Here is a 22,523-nt window from a genome sequence, read left to right as displayed (position 1 = left end):
CTACATGTGTCGCGCACTCTGGCGGACCTCTCCTCCTCTGTGGAGACTATGCGTCAGTCGTTCTCCCTGCTCTCTTCCAGCCCAGATTTTACCAGGTCCCCCTGTGGACCTGGCCTGACCAACACAGCCAGCTTGGTGGAGATCCCATCCCTGCGACAGTCGGGAGTCAGCAGTCCAGCAAGAGTGGACACCCCAACAACTGGAGACCAGCAGATGGAGGATGTTCAGGCATCGGGCAGGGCACATGGACAGGATCAACAGAAGCAGGATCTAGGTGGGAGCAATGATGGCTCGGGGCCATCGACATCAGAGGGGCAGTCATCGGCCAGAGGGCAGGAGGACCCTGGAATGGGTGTGTCTTCGGTGTGGCTGCGGTTGGGCCAGCGTATAGATGAGGAGCGGCGGCGGGCGGAAGAGGCGCGCTCACCATGGTCAGGGCAGAGTCCTCCATGCGTCGGGCGTTGAGACGGGCAGAGTGCCTCGAGGCAACTCGCAGGGAGTTGGAACAGGCCATGAATGCATCCCTGCAAGACCTCGGGGCCAGGGCAGAGTCCTGCCTCCAGTACATCGACATGGAGTTCGATGATGCCATGGCCCGGGACATAAGAGTGAGCCGCAGGACTTGCCTGCCGCCATTGTATACAGTTAGATAGTGTTAGGTTTCCTTTGTTTTTCTTTTAATTTGGAGTTAATGGATATTGCTCCACTTCGTGTGTATATAGTTTTTCGTCATAGGACTTTTTGGTAGGTTTCCTTTTGTTTGTGGATCATGGACCATTTGGACTTACATTGTATATAGTTGCAGACTTGTACATACTTTCTTTTTCTATATTCCCATGGATCAATGGTTATTTTTTATTTGGATTATGTTTTTATTATGGACATTGGTATTTTTTATTGAGCATGATTTTTTTTTACTTCATTGGATTTACAATATTTTTTTTTCTAAATCGGTCATTGTACATTGATTTTCATGTTACTATTCCTCCAAGTCAGTTCATTATGTTTTTAATACAATTGTTATAACTTCTGAATTGGTGTTGTGTTCTGTCATTGGTTTTGTGCATGTCTCATTGAACATTTCCTCAGTCATGTGTTGCCACTGTGTGGCTACGTTGTGCATTCCTGCATGGGCATGGTGGTTCATTTAGACTATCATGGCATGGGTAATTTGGGAGTGGGTTCTGTGGATGGTTGCATGCTTGGATTGGGGGGCAAGGGGGATTAGGGTATGCTTTAGGGACATTGGTCTGTTTTGTTAGGGCATGTTGTTTGTTGGGACATGAGTCAGGGCCTGCTGGCAGGTGCCCCTCGCTGCTGGGGGCTGGGGGTGCTGGGGGACATGAGTCGGGGCCTGCTGGCAGGTGCCCCTCACTGCTGGGGGGTGGAGGTGCTGGGGGGCATGAGTCGGGAACTGCTGGCAGGTGCCCGTCAATGCTGGGTGGGTGGGGGTGCAGGGGGACATGAGTTGGTGATCACTAGTGGAAGGTGACATGTGGGCTGGCTGGGTGGCATGCCCATGGTGGGTGGGCTGCCTGCGGGACATAACCAGGGGTGCAGTGTAGTCCCCTGTGGTGTGGGTTGCCTGCAGGGGCCGTGGAGGGGGTAACGGCATACCTGGGAGGACCCACACTGCCAATTCATGTGTGGGGCTCCCCACGCATCCCACTGGATTCACGTACCCCGCTCTGACAGCGAAATCACATGTGAAAGTTTCTGCGCACCCTAGTAATACACATACCCCGCTTGCATAGGGCCAATCGTGTGTGAAACTTCCCACATACCCCCAAAGTACATGTACCCTGCTCGCACAGGGCCAATCGCGTGTGAAACTTCCCGCGTACCCCCAAAATACACGTACCCTGCTCGCATAGGGCCAATCGCATGTGAAACTTCCCGTGCACCCCCAAAATACATGTACCCCGCTCGCACAGGCCCAATCGTGTGTGAATACCCCGCTCGCACAGGGCCAATCGCATGCGAATCTTCCTGCGTACCCCCGAAATACACATACCCCGCTCGACAGGGCCAATCGTGTGTGAAACTTCCCGCGTACCCCCAAAATACATGTACCCTGCTCGCACAGGGCCAATCGTGTGTGAAACTTCCCACGTACCCCCGAAATACGCATACCCTGCTCGCTAGAGCTAATCACGTGTGAAACTTCCCGCGCACCCCTGAAATACACATACCCTGCTCGCACAGGCCCAATCGTGTGTGAAACTCAGCGCACCGCAGTAATACACGTACCCCGCTCACACAGGGCCAATCGTGTGTGAATCTTCCCGCGTACCCCTGAAATACACGTACCCCACTCGCACAGGGCCAATCGCGTGTGAAACTTCCGGCGTACCCCTGAAATACACGTACCCTGCTCGCACAGGACCAATCGCGTGTGAAACTTCCTGCGCACTCCAGTAATACACGTACCCTGCTCGCACAGGGCCAATCGCGTGTGAAACTTCCAGCGTACCCCCGAAATACACGTACCCTGCTCGCACAGGGCCAATCGCGTGTGAAACTTCCCGCGTACCCACGAAATACACATACCCTGCTCGCACACGGCCAATCGCGTGACAAACTCCCCACGCAGCGGGGTACGTGTATTCGGAGGGGTACGCGGGGAGTTTTACAGGCATTTTCATGGTTGGGAGCCTGTGCGCCATGTATGGGATTTGTGCGCTGTACATGGCACACGGGGAGGGGTTGGGGGCATAACTGGCGCTGCTGCAGGGTCGCTGCACCACTCTGCACCACGGCTGGTAATGGATTTCAAAATCCATGAATACGCTGTGCGCGGAAATGGATTTTGGCGCATGCGGCTGGCATAGACTGTCGCACGCGCAAACTGTGCGCCAGCCACGTGTGCCACTTAGGGCTGGAATTACCCCCTTTATTGTGAATTTTAAAAGCAATCCAGTATTGTAGTTAAGTAACTGCTTAATTCTGATTGTGCAGTGACCAGCTGGGGAAAGTTTGACACTTCAGTTTGGCAACCCCTTGCTACAGCAAGGCTAATGGCTGCTTAATGGTTCCCGCATATTGACAATAAGGAGCACAATGAGACCTCATTAGACATTCACCTTTTGGCTGAGCCAAGAACAAAGGACAGGCTGAGCATTGACCTCTGCTGGGGATGGGCAGGGTGCTTCCCTCTACACCCCCCCTGATCAAAGGGATCTGACAGCTGTTGTTTGTTGAAAGGAGAAAAAAAACTGCTGGAACTTTTTGATGTTTAAACCTTTATTTGTGATGTAATGTGAAACTCTTAAACTTTGTAACCGGAAGAAGGATAAGTCTGAAAATTGGTAGATGTTAACCTAATTGTAGGCTTTTGCTTTGAAGACGTTGATGAAACCTGTATCACTTAAGGAACCAAAGTTACGAAAACACTCTCATTGTAGCAGAACTATTAATGTTGCAAGTCTAAGATAATATGTGTTGATAAGCGCCCAGAGATGTTCCGAATTAGAAATTATTAATCCAAACTGTTATGATTAAAATTGAGAAAATTCTATAAAATGAGAAAGACAGCTCGCACAGAGATAAGGATTGAAGGTGAATATAGCCCATCAAATATGAAATGCATATGTCCGATTTTATTAGGGAACATCATTTTATAAATGTCCATTTATGCACAAGTTAAGTTTTGGTCAAAATCAAAGTGGGAGTTCCTAAATCCTATCGTAAAGATGACAGCTCTGTTCTGACTGCCAACCAAAACAAGGCCAGTGCCTGTGGCCACTCACAGACGTGGAGTGTGTTTTTAAATTCTGCCCACACCATAAACTTGGTGATGTCATTTGATAGTATAAATGTAGGAACTTCACAACACATAGGACAAATCCAGAATTCTGCGCAGCGTCTTGTTCCTGACTTCTTCATCTTGTCCAGAACTCTTCACCTTGCAGCTGATTCTAGATTTACAAAACCATAAGTCATTAGTGATTTTGATTACCTAAAGTAGATCCCAGAAAGGAATCGAGTATCCACCATGTGAAGGTTTATGCAGGCCATGTAAATGTGAAGATTCCCGGGTGGCATCCTCTTTTTCATAGTCATTATTATAGTGTAATGAAACCAATCTGTCATTTTTAAAGCCTAATTTCTGTTTCCATTTTCGCACCTATTTTGCAAAAACACCTCTCACTAAAACGTCCATAACTTGTTAAATTTTATAGATAGAAACGAAATTCTAACTCTCACTGATACCTAACACCCTTAGCTGCATCCATAAATCAATGGTTGCATCGCAGAACTGTGTAGTTGACCCATTTTTATCAAAAATCGCAAAGTAAAATTTTGACGCGAATTTGCAGTTTTCAAAAGCTTACACATGTCTTTTTCCCATTTAAAGTGTTTATTAAACTCCCATCCTGATCTAAAGTATATACTGTTGTTTATCTTGTAGCTCATGTGTGTTAGGACCTGTTTTGTGTTGATTTCCTCCGAATTATTCTCCATTTAAGCAATTTTGCAACCTTTTGCATTGTTTTACAAAGCCTTTTTTCACCAGTCATTTGAAAAGTGTCTATTTCCAAAAAGTTTTTCTCTCTTATTTGGGGAGGGAAGATTGCATTTAAACTCTAGACATTGTCTTTCATACCTGAATACCTGCTGATTACTGACATAAGTTTAGGATTGCTCATTGGTACATTCAGTACTTTGCAGGGGGAACTTTTAACCTAAACACTCTCTGTTAACAAACCAAAACTGTTCTTTTTCCTGTGTTTCCTATGCTGCATTAATATAAGTGAATTCTATTGCTTTACTTATTTTTGAATTGTATTGTCATCACCTGGTGACTGCTGCCCATATGTGTATATATATATTGGGTCATTGAACAGGCGACTCGTATTTATGAAGTGCAGAAACCGGTAAGGAATAAAAATACAAATAAAACCCCCAAACTAGCCAACACCCCTGCCGCTACTAAGGTGGCAGAGGTGAAGGTTGCCCCCATTTTAGATCTGGAGAAGGAGGACCTTAAAATATTCCTGTACGGAATCCATCTTCTAACTAAAGAACCAGAAGGCCCTCATGCCAATCCCAAACAGGTAGTCATGGAGGTAATCCCACAAGTGGGACCCCTAACTCCTCTGATTATATTAGCCCCCGCTACAAGGGCAACCAACACAATCTGGGCTATGTGTGGCTCCCCCAGCCCAAGAGGGGGAATCCAACCCAGGAACTTCCCTCCTAATTTTCCCCAGGAGGGCAGTCACCCCCAAATGCCTGGTTGAGCTTCTTTCCCCGGTATCCGCCAAACTTCAACCCCCAAATCAAACCCTCCTTTCTTTCCCTACTTTCCTGAGCCCAGAGAGCCCAATCCAGGAGAGGGGAGGCCAAGTGTGGAGGGTTACCAGAACTATCCCAACCAAGGTTATTATGGGAGAAGGGACAGTTACCCTGCCCATGATCCACCTAGGATGGACCAGAGACCACTGTATCAGCCAGAGCGGGTGTCCCAACTGGAGCGCCAGGTCCAGAACTGGTCACAGGATCTGGGTCGCATGTGGAGGGCTCAGCAGAACCCTCAGATGAGCATGCCAGCTCAGAACTCCACCAATCAAGGGTCTGGTTCTCCAGAGCAATGATGGGGAGAGAACCCTGATAACCCACTGGTTCCCAGGGAAGAGGCACAGGGGGAAGGGGAGTGTAAAGCCTTAGAAGAAGCTTCCTTCCCCACTTGTGAAAAACCCCTGGAAACCCAGGAATCGGAACCAAAATCTCCTGCCCCCGAAGTCTGCAACCTAAGGAACAGAGGGCGGTTAGGAGAAATAAAGGGACTGAAAAGACCTATTTTATGGAGGAGGTTAGAGTCTTCCAATTTGAAGGAGAGGGATGCTCAGAGGACTCTGGGAAAAGGATCTTCTCCTTCAGGGATGGGGGAACTCCTCCCAAAGCAAAATGGGTCCCGAGAGATCCTAATCAAGACTGTGTAAATGTGGGGACTGAGTTAGGACTGCCCATCATTGAACCCCAGAATGACAAGCCAGAAAATCACCTTGCACAAACCAATCATGGTGACTGCCTCCAAAAAGGGGGGGGGGGCAGAATCAGATCCAGAGGAGCCCAAACCTCCCCCAATATCCAACTTCCACATTTGTCTTACAGATCTCCAAGCACCCACACCGAATCCTGTCCAAACTACCCCGGTGTCAGAATCAAGAGTAAAGAAATTCACCCACCAATTGGCCCATAATGCACATTATCTTTGCCCCCTTGAGGAGAAGGAGGGAAGCTGTTATGCCATGGTCCAAATACAAGGGCAATGTACATTTTTGGCACTGGTGGGCACTAGATCCCAAGCAACCCTTGCACTGGGGTCTGTATCTGTACCCATACAGCCCTCCCACCTTTTCTTCCTGCAATTATCAGACCTACCCTGTCTGCTGCCTTAAACCTAGCACTTGCAAATTGCTGGCTGCATTACCACTGTTTGTTGCCTTTATTTATTTATTGTTATTTATCTGTTTCTCCTCTGCTTCACACTTTCAACTTCTCCCTCCTTCCATGCACTTTTCCCCTCCCCCTCTCCCATGCACTTGCGCGTTCTCAATGTCACTGGGCCTAGTAAGATCGCTGTTTTGTTCTCCCCTGCTCACCTCCCTTGCCTTGTCACGCTCTGAAACACTTGTGTATGAGCACGATAGAAATAAAATATCAATCAAAAAACCCTTCTGTCAAAGAGGGCCTTTGATCAGCTGAATTCAGGAAGGGGGAGACATACCACATCCCTCTCACCCCTCTTCCTGGACAACTTCAGAACTTCTATGGGAATGAAATTCCTGTCGAGGGGACTGCGGATTTGGAAATAAAAATTGGGCGACACAAGGTGAAACACCCGGTCATAGTTGTGACTCCAGAGGGCACACTATGTTTGCTGGGGAATGACATCCTGCGTAGATTGTCTCCCCTAATAGATTATGTAAAAAAGGTCCTCTGAACAGAGACTAACCGACCAATAAAATTAAAACATAGCGTCAACCATGTTAGTTTAAATGGCACATGCCACATGGTTGAAAAAACAGGATCACATTGAATTCCACTTTCAAAACAACAAAATCCCTGATGTGACAGTAACTACAGTAGGACAACAAACTGGTGATGGGAAGTCCTCTCTATTTCTGAAACTCAACCTTCCTTCCAGTCTCAAGTGGCATTCCACACTGGAAGGAAATGCTCTGAAATTCTATACCAATTCACAATCAGAAAATCCCACTTCCATAGTCCAAAATGATGACACACCAGCTCAAAGCTTAGCTGACATTCAGAAGATTGGAGAACAGTTGTTCATCCATATTCAATTAAATGAGGGGAAGCACTCTGTTCTCACCTGAGTGTGTGTGAACAACGGTAAGAGCTTCATCAGCGAAGCCATGTTCTGAAAACTCCCAAAGGATCCAGCCATTCCCACATTTAAACTGGCAGACAAATGGGAAATGGACCTGGAAACACCCAATTCCAAACATCTCCTGCCTAGCAGGTGTATGCTCAAAATGTCAATAGGCTACAAGAGCATAGTCCATAATTGTTGGGTCATGCGAGATGTCCCTGCTGCAGTTTATTTAGGCAGTGACATTCTCAATTGCTTTGCCATTAGTTTGGACCTAATATACTTCAAAGCCTGGTCCCGATTAGTGGGTAATCCTATGGAGAAAGCATTTCGGTCAGCTCAACTTCTGCCATATGCATTTGAAGTTCAGATTGGAGAGGAAGTCACCATCCCAGAACGGACCCGACAATTCTTACTTGAAGTAAAAATTAAAAGAGGACAGAAACTGCAAAATCCTGACGCATATGTTCATCTCAATGCCCAGCTCCAACAGCAAGGGTTGGGGTTAAACCCAACACCACTAGTCAATACAGAACACAATACCATTCAAATAGTGGTGGATAACAGCGACCTTAGGAGTATCACTCAGGGCGCAGACACCATTATTGGAATGGTGGTTGATGACCAACATTTTTCCATAGATTTAGGTAATGAACTGATAGAACCTATCCCCAATGACTGTTTTGACAGTGAGAGTGACAATGACACAACACCAGACAGGATCTGCACCAGGAATGGGGGAAATTTCCTGGTGTACTCTTCCTGCCCTTATAGTAAGGAAGAGGTGACCTGTGACTTCAGGATGAATGAGGTGATCTTTCAAGTCCACCAGGACTGCCTTCCCCACCTGAATCCATCAGTGCAAGTCAGTACTTTAACCAGGGACTTCTCCACCCAGCTGGAGGAGGCCGCTGAGATAGCCAAACCAGAAGTCTTTCCCGGCTTCAGGCAGATGGTTGAAGAGATGGTCAACCTAGCGGATGAGACTCTGGAGCAAAAGCAAAAATTGAAACAAGTTTACTTAGATTTTCAGGATCTCTTTGCAGTGGACTCATATGACTGTGGGTGCACCGAAACCCATACAGCAACAATTCCCACGGACCTTGGTATGACTCCAGTGTTTATGAAGCAATACCACTTGCCTCTCGCATCCATGGAGTCCCTCACAGAAATCATTAAAAACCTTGAGTCCCGTGGGATAATTCATCCAGTCCACAGAACCATCAAGAATCCCATGCTGGGGATTTTGAATCTAAACGGCCATTGGAGACTCTGTGCTGACCTAAGGGAGCTAAACAAATGGGTCCACGCTTCCCGATGGCCTCTTCCCTACATTGACCAAGGGCTGCCCCATATCCTGGGGTCAAAGGTATACACTGCCATTTCCATGTCCAGAAGAAGGCCGTGACAGACACAAAGCTCATCTAGCCCACTCAGACGGCCTGAAACACCCCGGTGTAGACACACCTTTTAACCACAGTGTATTGTCACTGTTATCTTTGAAAAGAACATTTTTGTCAATTGTTTTGTTGTCTTTGTTAAGAATGTTCATCCTTTCTCTGTTAAACACTGTCTATTAGAATCTGACAGTGCATGATTCACTTTCATGTTATTTGACACACAATTAATTAGGCCATTTAGCAACACTTGCATTTTTGTTGACCTAACACATTACTGCTTGAACCATAAAACTAAGAACATACCCAGATCGGGTCTTATAAGTAGAGTATTGTGCACATTTATTTCGATCATAGGGTAAGAGGAGTGGGCCAAAAGTGATTTATTTTGACCTATTCTATATTTTCTATTCTATTTTTTCTATATAATTAGCCCTCCTGGGCAGAATAGGTCCCTCACCAGGAGCCCTGTTCCATTAACTAGGGAGTTACAGAATGACAGAAATGTGCAGGTGGAAGTGCAGGGATTTTAAGGTGCAGGAGAGGGAGATTGCAGAAAAGGTTGGAATATGTGGAAATCAATGGAGAAGGGAGATAATAGAAGAGCTTGGAGCGCAGCAAAATAGAGAAAGGGCATAGAATGGAAGGGGTTGGAGAAAGTGAAGATTGAGGAGGCGGTGAGGGAGCAGGAAAAGGTGAAGGAAGTGAACATAGAGGAGGATGAGTGAGAGCAGATTTTGGAGTAGTGGAGCGCAGGAAAGAGCGATAAACCATCTGAAGAGAGGAGTTTGCCAGATCGGGGGTTAGAGGCTAGGCACAGTGAAAGGCTTGCAGGTACGAGTCAGCCTCAGCTCAGCAATGAAGGGTGAAAGGCCTGTTTGGGGAGAGGTTCAGGAGTCTGAGACTGGGATGTGTGCCAGAACCTCTCCCAGCACTTAGAAACCCTCCTGACCTACAACACCTTGGGAAGGCTCAGTGGAACCCAATATGACAAGTCTCAATCAAGAGTGCTTAATGTTCCTTAACAAACCCCCCACATAGTGACACATGGAGAGATGCCATTCTCCCCCAGATCCATACTTATTGGAGAATAGATGTGTCTAAGAATGTAAGCAGCACCAGGGTGTGCCCAGGCAGCTTATATTGTATCTGAGACATTACTTGTCAGAAGAAGGGATAGAAGTGATTTGATAAATTGTCTCATCTTTGAATCTATTCTCTGTACAACAAATAGGCAGGGATGTCCAAACAGATGATTTGAGGAACTCTACGGTCATACTGAAGGTTTAGAAAAGGTCCTGTGAAGCCTTACAATAATGTGACAAGTGAGACACAAATTATCCGTATGGGAAATCCAGAGAGATTATTTTAGAATACCTCATTATGACCAAAGATATATTAAAAGGGGCAAAATCAGTAAGACGCCTATTCAGGAAGGGGAGAAATGATAGCCAGTTGTATCACTTGAATTGTGTAAGTTAACCTATCCTTCTGCCTATATTAGAAATTCCTTTCAACTTTATTTCCATCCCCAGTTACATTGAATTCAAAGTAAAGACAAAGGACCCAATTCACAGAAGCATTCTATTATGGCAACACCCCATTGGAACACGTTCTGTGAATTAGCCCCAGAATCTCTTAATACTTACTATGGAATATGCTGGTGTTTTTGCATTGTGTTTGTGACACAGGCCAATAAGAGAACATCTGGTTCTTTGTGCAAAATAAATACTACTTTGCACATAAAATAGGAGAGAACTCCCTTGTAATTTGATCTAAAAATTAGGGTCTGATTACTCATTTACTGCTGCCATATGTGGTAATAACCGGGTGCCAGGAAAGGCCTACATGAGTCCAAGTCATGCAGACTTTCCTGTTATTCCCCATTTTGGAGCCCAGTGGGATAATGGGTGGTCCAGTAATTATTGTATATGGTAATTGCCACACCCCTTAAGTACCACTTCAGTATTGCGTTTGTGTGCTGGTGATATCCTCCACACAAAAGCCCCCAGTGATAAGAATTTCAGTAATGAAAGTCATAGTTGGGCTTGGTGTTAAAACATAAAATTATGGTAATTGAGACTACCGCCATATTCTTAACCAGGCCCTTAGTGTGCCATTATACGAGGCCCCTGTCCATTATCATCCTCCGTTGCCCCGCACCCATATATGAGTATATAATTGGGAAACATACACATCCACCTTTAACTATACCACTAAAAATAAGGGTGGCGATCCACCTATATTTTCTCTGGACTGACAACAAGGTACAGACTGACCTAACTTTCAATTATGCCAGCTACAATCTATTCAAAGTGTTTAAGATACAATAAACCAAAAACACACTTCACTGTTGCATTTGAAAATGTGCGATTTTTTTAACATGTATGACTATTTCCATACACATTTTACCCAAAACATTGTTTTCATATTTAACCATTTGTGAATGTTAAACTTCAGTTGCTTTTGACATATTTGTCAATGTATTGCATTTTTAGCTGTTCTTTTCTATCTAATCATTTTAAATATGGAAACATTGAGAGAAGGAGAGAGAGAGAGAGAGAGAGAGAGATACTCCTGATAACCTAATTTATTGTTTTTTCTCTATCTTAGTACCACTGGGAAGTGTTCAATTCCTAGGAATTATAAACAGTTAAAGTCAAGTGGAAAAGAATCAATCACATTTTTCCAGATCAAACAAAGCCTATCCAAACTAAAACGCAACATGGGTACTGAAAGACTACTGTTAAGTATATATATGCTATGTTATGAGTATGGAACTTTACCCACTCATTATTCTGTATGAAGACTTCTGTCAGGTATGTTCCATTTAGAGAGTTTTCGTTTGAGGCAGGCCGTTTGAGAGCATCAGCTGTGCCACAGGGTTGTGTCTGCTGCCTGTTGTGTTTTCACTTCAATAAACCCATTAACTTTGAATGAGCAGTGCCTGTTTATTCAACAACTACCTTCCCATATCCCCTTAGACATGTTTGAGGTATATTCATCAATTGTACATTGTGGACTTCTTTAGTAATACGTTCTCGTCTCATCGTTCAACCCTGACATCCCTAAATGCATCTCAACTGTCTATCTGCCATCTGACTTTAGTTTGAACTATACACTCTGATGATAAACTCATCAAACACTGAAGTCATCTTTCTTCCGGTCTACAAAACTCACCACTCTGTGGTCACCTATCTCGTTTCTTCCGGGTCACTTTGTGCATCACCTAAGGCTCACATTCCCGGGGTCATCCTTTTCAGTGAACTCCAAAAACAAAATTTCATCGCTGCCACTATGGCCTCAAAAAACCAACTACATATCAAGAAATATAAATGTACACTGGATCCAGTAGTCAAGCCTATGCCTACGCCTGGGTCTAATATTACAATCTTTAAATCCTTTCAATAATATATTCAACTTTTCCACATGCTTTCTCAGAAAAAATGCCCAGAACTTCTCCAAAATATGCATACCATCACCACATTGGGTGACTCTCTATGCTGAATACTTCCTTTTCAAGTGTCTGTTCCTTGTCTTTGACTCTAGCAATGGCTTATCTCCCACTACCTGGCTGAATCAATGTCTCTTTACTCTCCTGCGTGTGCTAACATTATAATGTGACCTCCAACAACATTTTGGTCCTATGTCTCCCTGTACTTCCTCAGTTCCTTTACCTTACTTGACCCTTACCTGCAGAAGATTCTTCCACCCAAGAACAAGACGGTCCAGTTGGTGGAGATATTCAAGATCAGGCTGATGTTCTGCCAACTATTTAAAGAAAGTATGTCTTCTATCCACCTTTCTTCCTTCCCCAATAACTCTCTTCCCCATCCTACACTGATGCATATAAGTAATTGTGGGCCTCATCAGAAGCTTGGCGGTATCCAATGGTAAATCTGCCGGGATACCGCAACACAAATTGAGTTACCGCAACTCGGTTGGCGCTATTAGCTCTGGATCCCGAGTTTTGGTACCGCTGTTACTCCCCATTTTGTTAAAAGTCTGGGGCAGTATCAGCGCTATTACCATCAGTACTAAAAGCGACGCAGTAATAGTGCCGCAAACGAGGCAGAAAGTGGCAAGATTTACCTGCTACTTTCCACACAAACTCGGGATTAGGCAGAGCAGTAATGCGGTGGCAATAGCTTTACCACCACATTTATAACGCTCTGTCCAAACCCTGATGAGGCCAAATGCATTTGCACCATGATTCCCAATTATAGTAGATGTATGAATGGAATTGTGTTGTCATTTATCCACTTAGGATGTCTTCAAATGGTGACTATTCAATACCCCTGCCTGTCACTACCCTCATGTTATCAGTAAGTTTGTTAAGTCACTCATATATGGATGTATCCCCTATGTACAGAATGTCTAATGGAAGCATGAATCCTATCACAAAATGCAACACTCAAATTCAAAATGGCAATGTTTTAAGATTCATGAGAGTGATCCTCCGTGAACTTCCGAGGGCAAAAAAATCAGGGCACACTTTCAACAATGTAATTGTTCATCAGTTTTCATTCAAACATAAATTATTCAAGTTCCAACAGTGGAAAAACCGTAGACATTTATTTGACTGTTTTGTGCAAAGAAAAGGCTTAAGTTTGGTCTAAGAAATAGTCACAAAGTTAAACCAAGGATAACATATGTCTTACTGTATAACATAACTGATTCTAGACAAAAAGGTCTGTGAGCTCCTTAACATAAAGAATACATTGCGCATTGTATAATTCAGGGTAACATATAGTTGCATCAATTTCATCTATTATATTGCAATAGGCATGTGTTTTTTCAGTTCTTGAGGAGAGAAGGTCTCTCTGGCAAACGTTGCCTATTGAATTTACTATGCATTTCGGGCCAACGTGCCTTTCTTCAGGTAAGGATATCTGATTTGGTGTTAGGGTTTCTAAAAATAAGGATAGTATACATGAGTATCATATGTGGAGTTTCATTTTCTACATGAACACATTTTTTTTTAATTGTAACTGATCAGTCCACTGTTTTCACTAACCTCAAGTTGTGTGTAATCAGGGCCATCTTAAACACTTTCGGGCCTGGGGCACGAACACCTTTGGGGGCCCCCTCCACTGAACCAAAGGAATTAAAAGATCAAAAATATCTGGTTGTGACCCCCTCATCGTACACACAACCCACAGCAATCAAAATAATCATGGGTACTCCCTTTTTGTCCCACTACTCTTTTAATTCTTGCTGTAATCTGAATGATAAACAGGTAGTATTTCAAGGCCAACATTAGAAGTCAGCTGTGTTCTAGCATAGGTAGAGCACACTTTTCATCAATACCAGGCACAAGGAAGGTAGAGAGGCCGTGATCTAAATGCAGAACACAGATCGTATGAAAAAGGTGCACATAATCCAGAATAGACAGATGACCCAAATTAGGTGCCTAAAAGAATGCAAACGTGCTCGCGCATGCATACGGGATACCAATTGAAAGCAAGGAGAAACATACAGATACCATAGCATAGCTAGTTGATGAAGATTAGAAGCTAACAGGAACAAGTCCATATTCAGGCATACTGAGATTAGAAGAGGGGCATGGATATCAATACATGTTTCATTAGAGAGCAAAGTAGCTCTGGTGTGCTATATATCAAAGTTCACTATTATTATAGCGGAAGCAACACTAGAGCCAATGAAATCCCGAGTGAGGCTTTTTTGAAGATGACACAGAGAACAACATCTCTCTGAAGAGAGACAATTTCCAAAGTTTTAGGGACAGGTCATTTTCACATGTTAGGCAATATGAGATTAAATGAGATGACCAGGATCACACATTGGTTACGAGGAGACACTGGGATTTGCACTCACTCTGCAATGTCTGCACTTTACCATTTTCTTTTCTAGTTCTTAACATGAACTAAAATAACCCCATTTGATAGAACTGACCTGCACAGTACAAAATTCACATAATCCAACATGACAATTTCTAAAAACAAAAAGTTATGGAAGCATATTATGCAAAATGGCAATTATTCTAGCTTTATTTATTTTAATTGATGTGGTCCTAATGGATTTTATCCGAGTTTCTATTTTGCATTTAAAAGCTTTGAATACACCTGAAACACAGGCTTGTGAAATTTATTTATAGACATGCTGAAAAACCTTTCAATTGTACAAAAGGACAATCCGTTTCTTGTGTCAAATAAGAAAAATGGTATCCCTACAAAATATCCCCATCAAAAATATTGCCGTACATATGGCAGTTTGTCTTGCCATAGGCGATATTTTTGGGGAGGATATTTTGTGGGAGAGGGGGTGTCCCCGCACATTTTAAACTAATGCGGTGGTGTCCTCCGCAGGGTCCATGTGTCAATATCGCAGCAAAAATATGGTGATATTTTTGTATCACGATATTTTTGCGGGGATATTAACACATGGTACCAGAAAAATGTGCTTGCCAGAGGCCCGCGATGTATTGGCCAGTGTCTTCTCTCTAGAACCCCTTCCACTACAGTAGGAATACTACAGAAGTTGTGCTTCGGTGACTGCACAAACTATGAACGCCACATTGAACACAAAAGCGGAGCAGAATGTACCTGTACACAGCAAATGCAAAATAGGCTTAAAGTCTCAGCAGCATGCCATAAAAGGTCCATTTTACATCTGGTGAACAATGTAAGTTACTTCTTTAGATACAGCAGCCTTGTGGGGCCCCCCTCCAAAGTGGGGGCCCGGACCACGTGCCCCCTTTACCCTCCCATAAAGACGTCTCTGTGTGTAACCACAATTAGTGGTATTCTCCATGCATGTTTGGCAATCCAATCATTGTTTCTATTAGTAAAAAATAAAAAAATAGGGGTATCAGGATTATGGAGGTGGCATCTGAATCATTCTCACGTGGGACCAGTCGCTACGATAAGCGCTGGGTCCCACATAGAGACCAGAACATGTCAGTCAGATACTGTATTTAACTGTCCTCACAGTAGGTCAACATGACTCACCTATTCTTCAATTCATTGATGTGAAGGTAGAATATTGATGGTTTCCCTCTTTAAGGTAAGTGTCCGATACAAATGTTGGTTTGCTTTCTCATGATTCCTCAACGTGTGGCTGTGGACAAGCATGTGTGTTACATTAATAAAGGGCAATGAGACAGCCTATTGCTAGAATTCTCTATCATTTTGCGAATCTGTCAGGTCGCTAATGTTCGTGTTAAACATTTTGGAGACTCTGTACCCTCCAGAGGCTGGTGGTTGTCATGGACTGGACGCCACTCCCGGCAGTTCGTAAATTCAAATAGAAGCTCACGGGTTGCTAGGAGTAGGATCGGTTTTGTCTGGAAATAGAGATGTCCTGCAGTGAGCTTTTATGAAATATACCAGCGTTAGTGTGCACGTTTAGTTATTACATCGATCGGGTTCCTTGCTTCTGGAAACTATTTACCTTCTATCACAGAGTTCTTCACGTTCTCAGATGTACAGCGGCTATCTGTCCTCGCTCTTCAGTGAGGTTGTGTGCTGCTAGGCAACGTCAATGATTACAAGTTCCTTAGTTATGGCCGGCTCGTTGGTTGAATGTGGGTGCCTTTTTAAACTTTATTTTCTTTGATGTAAACGTATTGGGAGGTCCGTAAGAGGATCCCTTGCCCTAAAGCACAGTAATCTTTGTAAACTGTAGTCAATTTTCAATTCTATATAAATGGTGTCCATTCAAGAAGTGAGGGAAAATTGTTCATTGTGTTGTTGGATACATTTGTGCATACTAGACCTGTAATTCATGCCGATTCAAGTTCTAGTGTGTCTTCATCTCACAAAATAGATTTGTCCTTTAATTTTTTTCGACTCTGATTCGACTTGACTTTTGGCTCTGCCTGTGATGGTTCTGACGGCATTGTTTTGGGTTGTTTGGTATTGATTAATGCATTTGCCGCTAGCTCCTAGCAGCAGTGCATTCCCCAATCCAGTCTCGAATGGACAGTAGCTCAGACTATCGTAGCACTATTTTGTTGGTTCAGTAGTGGTTTGATACATTTCAAGAGCCTTTGGTGATATTGTCAATTTCGCTTGAGATAGGTTACTTGAGCTTCTGCTTCCAGCGGAGATTGCAAATAGACTCCTAGGGGGTCATTACAAGGTTGTAGGTAGCCATGCCACTATTTGCGGCATGGCTACCCCCATACCGCATACCGGGTACGGGTTCCCTGAATGGGAAATACCAGGCCAACCCAACCTTGGAGGACCCGGTATTTCCCCATTCAGGGAACACATCCCCATTCCCATTCAAGCCGCCATAGGGCTCAATGGAAATGGGGCCATGCTAACAATGGGCCTGTTAATAACGGGCCAGTTGTTAGCATGCTGGTCCTTTAGCGGGTCCCTCTAAGGGCGCCTGGTAAAACTAAACCCGCTAAAGGACCTCGTAATGCGGTGGTTATCGGTTGACGGCGCCGGAACTTTTACCGGCGCCCTTAACCCTTTACCGCCAACCTTGTTATGACCCCCCAAGTGTCTTAACTTTATTAGCAACTTTGATTGCAGAGTCTTGGATTGAAAAGGAGGACTAGATAGGGTCTAATTTATGTAGCACTTTTGTAGAGCCAAATGTCATAAGCTCTGTCTTAATTCGGTTAAGGCACATCCAATTAGATTTCATCCATATGTTGATGTGATTATATATCATTGAAAACTTATCGTTATCAAGGGTATGATTTCCACATAGTTCCATGATCAAGTGTGTATCGTCTGCAAAGTTTGTAAAGTAAACACCCAACTTTGAGAGTATGGAGCAGAGAGAGCGAAGGTAAAGATTAAAGAGCATCAATGAGAAACTGGAGCCCTGTGGAACGTCACAATCCACAGGTCTGGAAGTGGAGGAGTAGTTCCCCCAAGTGATTTTTGAGCTTCTGTCTTCGAGAAAGGAGGTGACCAAATCGATGGCTTCCTGGGAACAATTTCCTGAGGTGTCTAGGGCCTCTCGGAGCTTCTGATGGTCAAGCAGATTGAAAGCTGCAGAGAGGTCCAGGAGGATCACAAGGCCAGCCTTAGCCTTGCCAAGAACGCCTACCATTTTAGTTTGCAGATCCAGAAGAGCAGAATCAGTACTATGTGCACTTCTGAACCCTGATTGTTGTGAGCGGAGGAGATTATTTTTGTCAACATATTCCTGAAGTTGACTTGTGGCTATTTTGTCCAATATTTTAAGTAAGAAATAACAATTTGTGATTGGCTGGAGATTAGAGGGGTCTTGTTGATCCAGGGGGGTGACTAACAGTCTTAATTTCCACCGGGACTTTGCAGTCTCTAAAAGAAGAGTTGGTCATACGACAAAGGTAGGAGGTGAACATTTCTGCGTTGTCTATAATTAGTTTGGGGGGGAAGTACATCTTCTGAACAGGAGGTGCAATCGATGGTGGCCAGTACATTTTTCATATCTTCCAGAGTGATTGAGGTGAACTGCAACTTAAGCTTGTTGATGTGGAAATGATCTTCAGTAATTGAAAAGGAATTTGGAGGGTAAAAAAAATTAACCCAGCCTGTGGACCACCTGATCTCCTCCTACTATCCTCGTTTCTACTGTTACGCAGATGAAACACAGCTCTCTTTCTGGCTACCTTTCCCTATCTCCTCCTCTTCCTACCTTATACCTGACAGCTTGACTGCTTTTCAGGGATGGGGCTCTGCCAAAGATCTCTGCCTCATGCCAGCAAGACAGAGATCCTTCTTATTGGGATGCCTGCTCCTAGCTCCCCCCTCACTCTATGGCCAGACTCCTTGGGCCCCCTCCCCTCACCCGCTTCTGAGGCAAAAAACCTTAGGATCATCTTTGGCTCCTCTCTCTCCTTCTCTCAACACATCACAGACCTTGTTAAGAAGTCCAATTTTCAACTCCATCTCCTCTGGGGCATTCTACCTTTCCTCACCTTCCCCCAGAAGCTCAATGGTCCAGAGCCCCGGTTCTCGCTCGGCTTGAATACTGCAACAGCCTCTTTCTAAACCTTCCTCTTTACTCCCTTTGCCCCCTCAGACTAATCCAGAATAGGACTACACGACTTATTCTTGGCCTCAAGCCCAGGGACTGAATCTCTCCAGCCCTAAAACCTCTCCACTGGCTCCTGGTGACTGCAAGGATCAAATTCAAAACCCTTTGCATTATCCACAAGGCTTTCTGAGGCCTGGGACCTCTCTACATCCTGAAATACTGACCAGCCATGATTCTTTGATCATCTGGTTCCAACTCTCTGCAGGTCAAACATTTCTCCAAGCAGAGAGTGAGAGGTAGATAACTCTCTTCAGCTGACAACTCCCTCTGGAACAGCCTCCCTCTCACCCTCATACTTGAGACAGATCTCATTAAGGTCTGGAAACTTCTCAAGACCTTCCTTTTCTCTTCATCCTTCCCTCTCCCCCTCCTGTGCTAAACTCTCGGCCTGCTGCTGTGACTGAGACCTGATCCTTCAGAATCATACGGGTACCAGACCACCCCTCTACCAGTCCCTGCCTGTTTCCTTTGCCAGCACTTGCACTCGTGTACCCTTTCCCGGACTATCCAAACCCATTCCTCCTGTCCATTGCGCTTTTCTTCCCCTCCCCCTCTTTTACCGGGCACTTGTCGCCCTGGCCTGAAAAGCACTTACCAGCCACCACCCGTAGGGCTCCACACAATGCACTTCTCCCTCTTCCCCCCAGCCCCTCATACTTATTACCTTTTAATGTGCATTTTCACGGTAGGATTCTCACAAAGCCAATATAACTGTTTCTTTTGTGCTTGTTGTTTTCCTTTGATTTTACCATGTTGCCCTCCCCTCCGCCATACAAATGTCTAATAAATAATTCATGTTATTGGCACTCACAGTGCGATACTTTATTTATACAATGTATTGATAAAGTTTGCCATTAACCATGGTTAAATCACTCCTTTAGTGGTTAATGGAAAACCACAAATCTCTTGAAAGGATGTTTCACAAATTGACAAAAGCTTACTATGGTGGCACAATCTCCTTGGGCACTTTTATCAACATTTGCGATTATTGGTTGAGATTGCAAGAAAGTAACTTTCCAAAAAGATACTCACAGGAAGGAGTGAAGAATTAAGGGAGAGTACAAAATCGTGGTTGATTATTAGCTGTTTATACAGTCACTGATAGCAAATTGGTTTAAAACAGAATTGGAGACATTATTTCATAGGCCAGTGCAGGGCTCTGCAACATTTGCTTGCCGGATGTTTTGTACCACAACTCAACGTGGTCAATGGTGGGGTACCATAGCTGGGTAGTCCAAAATGCCAGGCTAGCTGAAAGTTACAGTACCATTGTCCAATGCATCTAAAAACCAATTAGTGGAAGTGTTAAGTGTTAGTTATGCTTTGGTTGTGAAAGATTAAGTTATTTATCTTTACCAATTAAATGAATTAAGTACAATTGACTTACGCAGGAAGTACATAGTGAGATTTTCTGATAGGTTGGTGTTTCTAAAAATGTGACAATTTTGCAGAAGACTAAGTCATATATCAGACATGCCTCACTTAATCTTTGATTCAATGAGTACCATTGAGTTGTTTGTGCAACTATGGGCCAACTGAACGTTTCATGATTGTTTAGTGGGAAGTCTTGCCAATAGTTCCAATATATGTTATATTCCTTGCAGGTGCAAACAGAGATAAAGAAAACTTGGACAAGGTGGCACTTGGCCTTTGACTGGAAAAGCACAACTCAATGTGGCAATTACAGATATGGCTCAGTCCTCACCAATGTGACACATAGCACCAGTAGCCAATCACAGATGGTCGCCAGTTCTAGAATGGTTCTGATCTCAAGCAAAGTCTCCCGGAGTGTTTCCAAGCAACCTGATGGACACATACATTTGCCAGGATATGTTAGGAGCAACTCTGACCAGGATTGTGTACCTCAGTGGATACAAGAAGAAAACATTGAGGATGATGAAAAGAAAGTTGATGACATTTCTCTGAAGGAAACACTACGGCCCATGCAAATAGGTGCCGAAATGCAAGTGAACAGAGATGAAATAGAGGAGGTTCTTTGAATTGTCTTTAATATTCACCTTAAAATTGGATACCAGAACCAGACTAATTTATTGAATCTCACTGAGAAGTGTTGAAATGTCTGCACAGCTTGTGTCCACAAACAGGAGTTGCAGAAGAAGTTTTGTTTACAAAGACAGTCTCTTTCCTTCATGCTGCTTATAAAGCCAAGTTAGGGTTGTAAAAATATTCAATTGAAAGCACAACATTTATAACAGTATGTGGAGACTTTACATACTTGAAGATAACATATTTTGACATGAGAATAAAGGACTTTTTTAAACAAAATATGAATTTTCCTGTACAGAGACTTCAAATCGTTTTGGAAATGTCATTCAATGACCTCTCCAGTGCTTGCATTTGCATTCACGGTAAACTATGATTAATAATAATGCATTTCCATTTGATCAGTACAATCAAATTTTAAAATATATGTCACATAGCAGAGACACTAAATGGAAATTATTTTGGCATGAAAGAAATCTTTTCTGAATAGTTTTGCCTGATTGCACACATACACCAGGAATGCGTTCTTCAAATGTTCTTTATGGAAAAAAACGTTCTTATGCCTTGTGACAATTTCATGCAAGTGAAGGGAGTTTGAAAAAAAGAATGATCTCATTTTATTTTATATTACCTTCTTAAAATTGTGGTCAAAATACCGAAATATTTTGGGATTGTGCCCAATCCATTTTCGTCTTGGAGCATGTCAGACTGAAGATAGTGTTTGCAAAAGTAATCCTGTTATGGCAATGTATGGATTGATATGAAACATGTTTATATTACATTCCTAAAAAAACAGTTTTGTGTTCTTCATTGTAAAACACGAATTAAAGAATGGAAATATGTATGTAAATCAAGCGATCACATATGCAACTTTAACATGTGTGGGTATGTATCATTACTTCGATGCTCATCTTTACATTGCTAGGAAAAATAAAAGAGACATGTTAAATTATTTGTATAACAGAACAATAAATTGGCCCTCCTCGTTAGTCGATGTCTGTGATTTCCTATGTTCGACTGCCCTGAAGCAAATCCATGAAGGAGATAACACAGCCTAATCTCCTTCCTCAGTACATGTACTGATTTGATTAGTTAGGCAGATGAACATGGACCAAATACGTGCCCATCAAGACAGAAATATACAACAAAAAAAGAAATGCACATTTTAATCAAAACAACCATTTTGAACTCGGCTGTCTTCAAACAAATCTATCCACGGGGAACTATGCACAGACGCCTACATTTTCTATATCATGTAAATGGTCTCAACATTATTACTTATTTGAAATGCATTATTTTAATTGTGGCAAGCTTTAGAAAATATTCAATTGAGTCTTTAAATAAAGACACCAGGAAGGTTTCAGTATGCAAAGAAAAATGAATGCCTCCAGTGATAATGCTTTACAATCCAAATGTATTCATATATCATCATCACAATGCTTTATTTTGGCTGAAGCTATAAACGTTTAAACAATCAATTCATATAAACAATAAAAGAATTGTCACAATAAAAACAGTGTCATACTTATTAAAAAGTATTTGCAATCACCACAAAGCATTAAAATATTACACGGCCCGCGGTATGGCTGTGTTGTTATGGGTAAATTGCTAAACCCATAGGAAGACCACTTTTTCGGCGGCATATAACTTCGCTCCCCCTTGAGGAATCCTCACCAAACTTTGAAAAAAAGTATATGGCCCGCTCTGAATTTTTTCAGCAAGTTTGGTGAGGTTTCGTGCAGGGGAGAAAAAGTTATATGGGGGGTCACAATTAT

The 22,523-nt window shown here is 43.3% G+C and overlaps 1 protein-coding gene across 3 annotated transcripts in view; it reads left to right on the top strand.

Moving 5' to 3' along the window:
- Positions 1-22,252, top strand: part of PTH2R (parathyroid hormone 2 receptor) — a 1,139,291-nt gene extending 1,117,039 nt beyond the window's left edge. For 2 of the 3 annotated variants that reach the window (XM_069615613.1, XM_069615614.1), the window contains exon 13: positions 20,349-22,239. In XM_069615613.1, the coding sequence (XP_069471714.1) occupies positions 20,349-20,744 (396 nt within the window). In that variant the 3' untranslated portion in view covers positions 20,745-22,239. Of the gene's footprint in view, positions 1-20,348 lie in introns of all 3 variants that reach the window. The other variant, XM_069615615.1, reaches the window with a different exon arrangement.
- The last annotated feature ends 271 nt before the right edge of the window (positions 22,253-22,523 follow it).

The sequence above is a fragment of the Ambystoma mexicanum genome, chromosome 9 (genome assembly GCF_040938575.1).
Source record: "Ambystoma mexicanum isolate Mex_15411 chromosome 9, UKY_AmexF1_1, whole genome shotgun sequence".
Lineage (NCBI taxonomy): Eukaryota > Metazoa > Chordata > Amphibia > Caudata > Ambystomatidae > Ambystoma > Ambystoma mexicanum.
The sequence above is the reverse complement of the archived record's forward strand: the minus strand, read 5'-3'. Positions and strand labels throughout refer to the sequence as shown.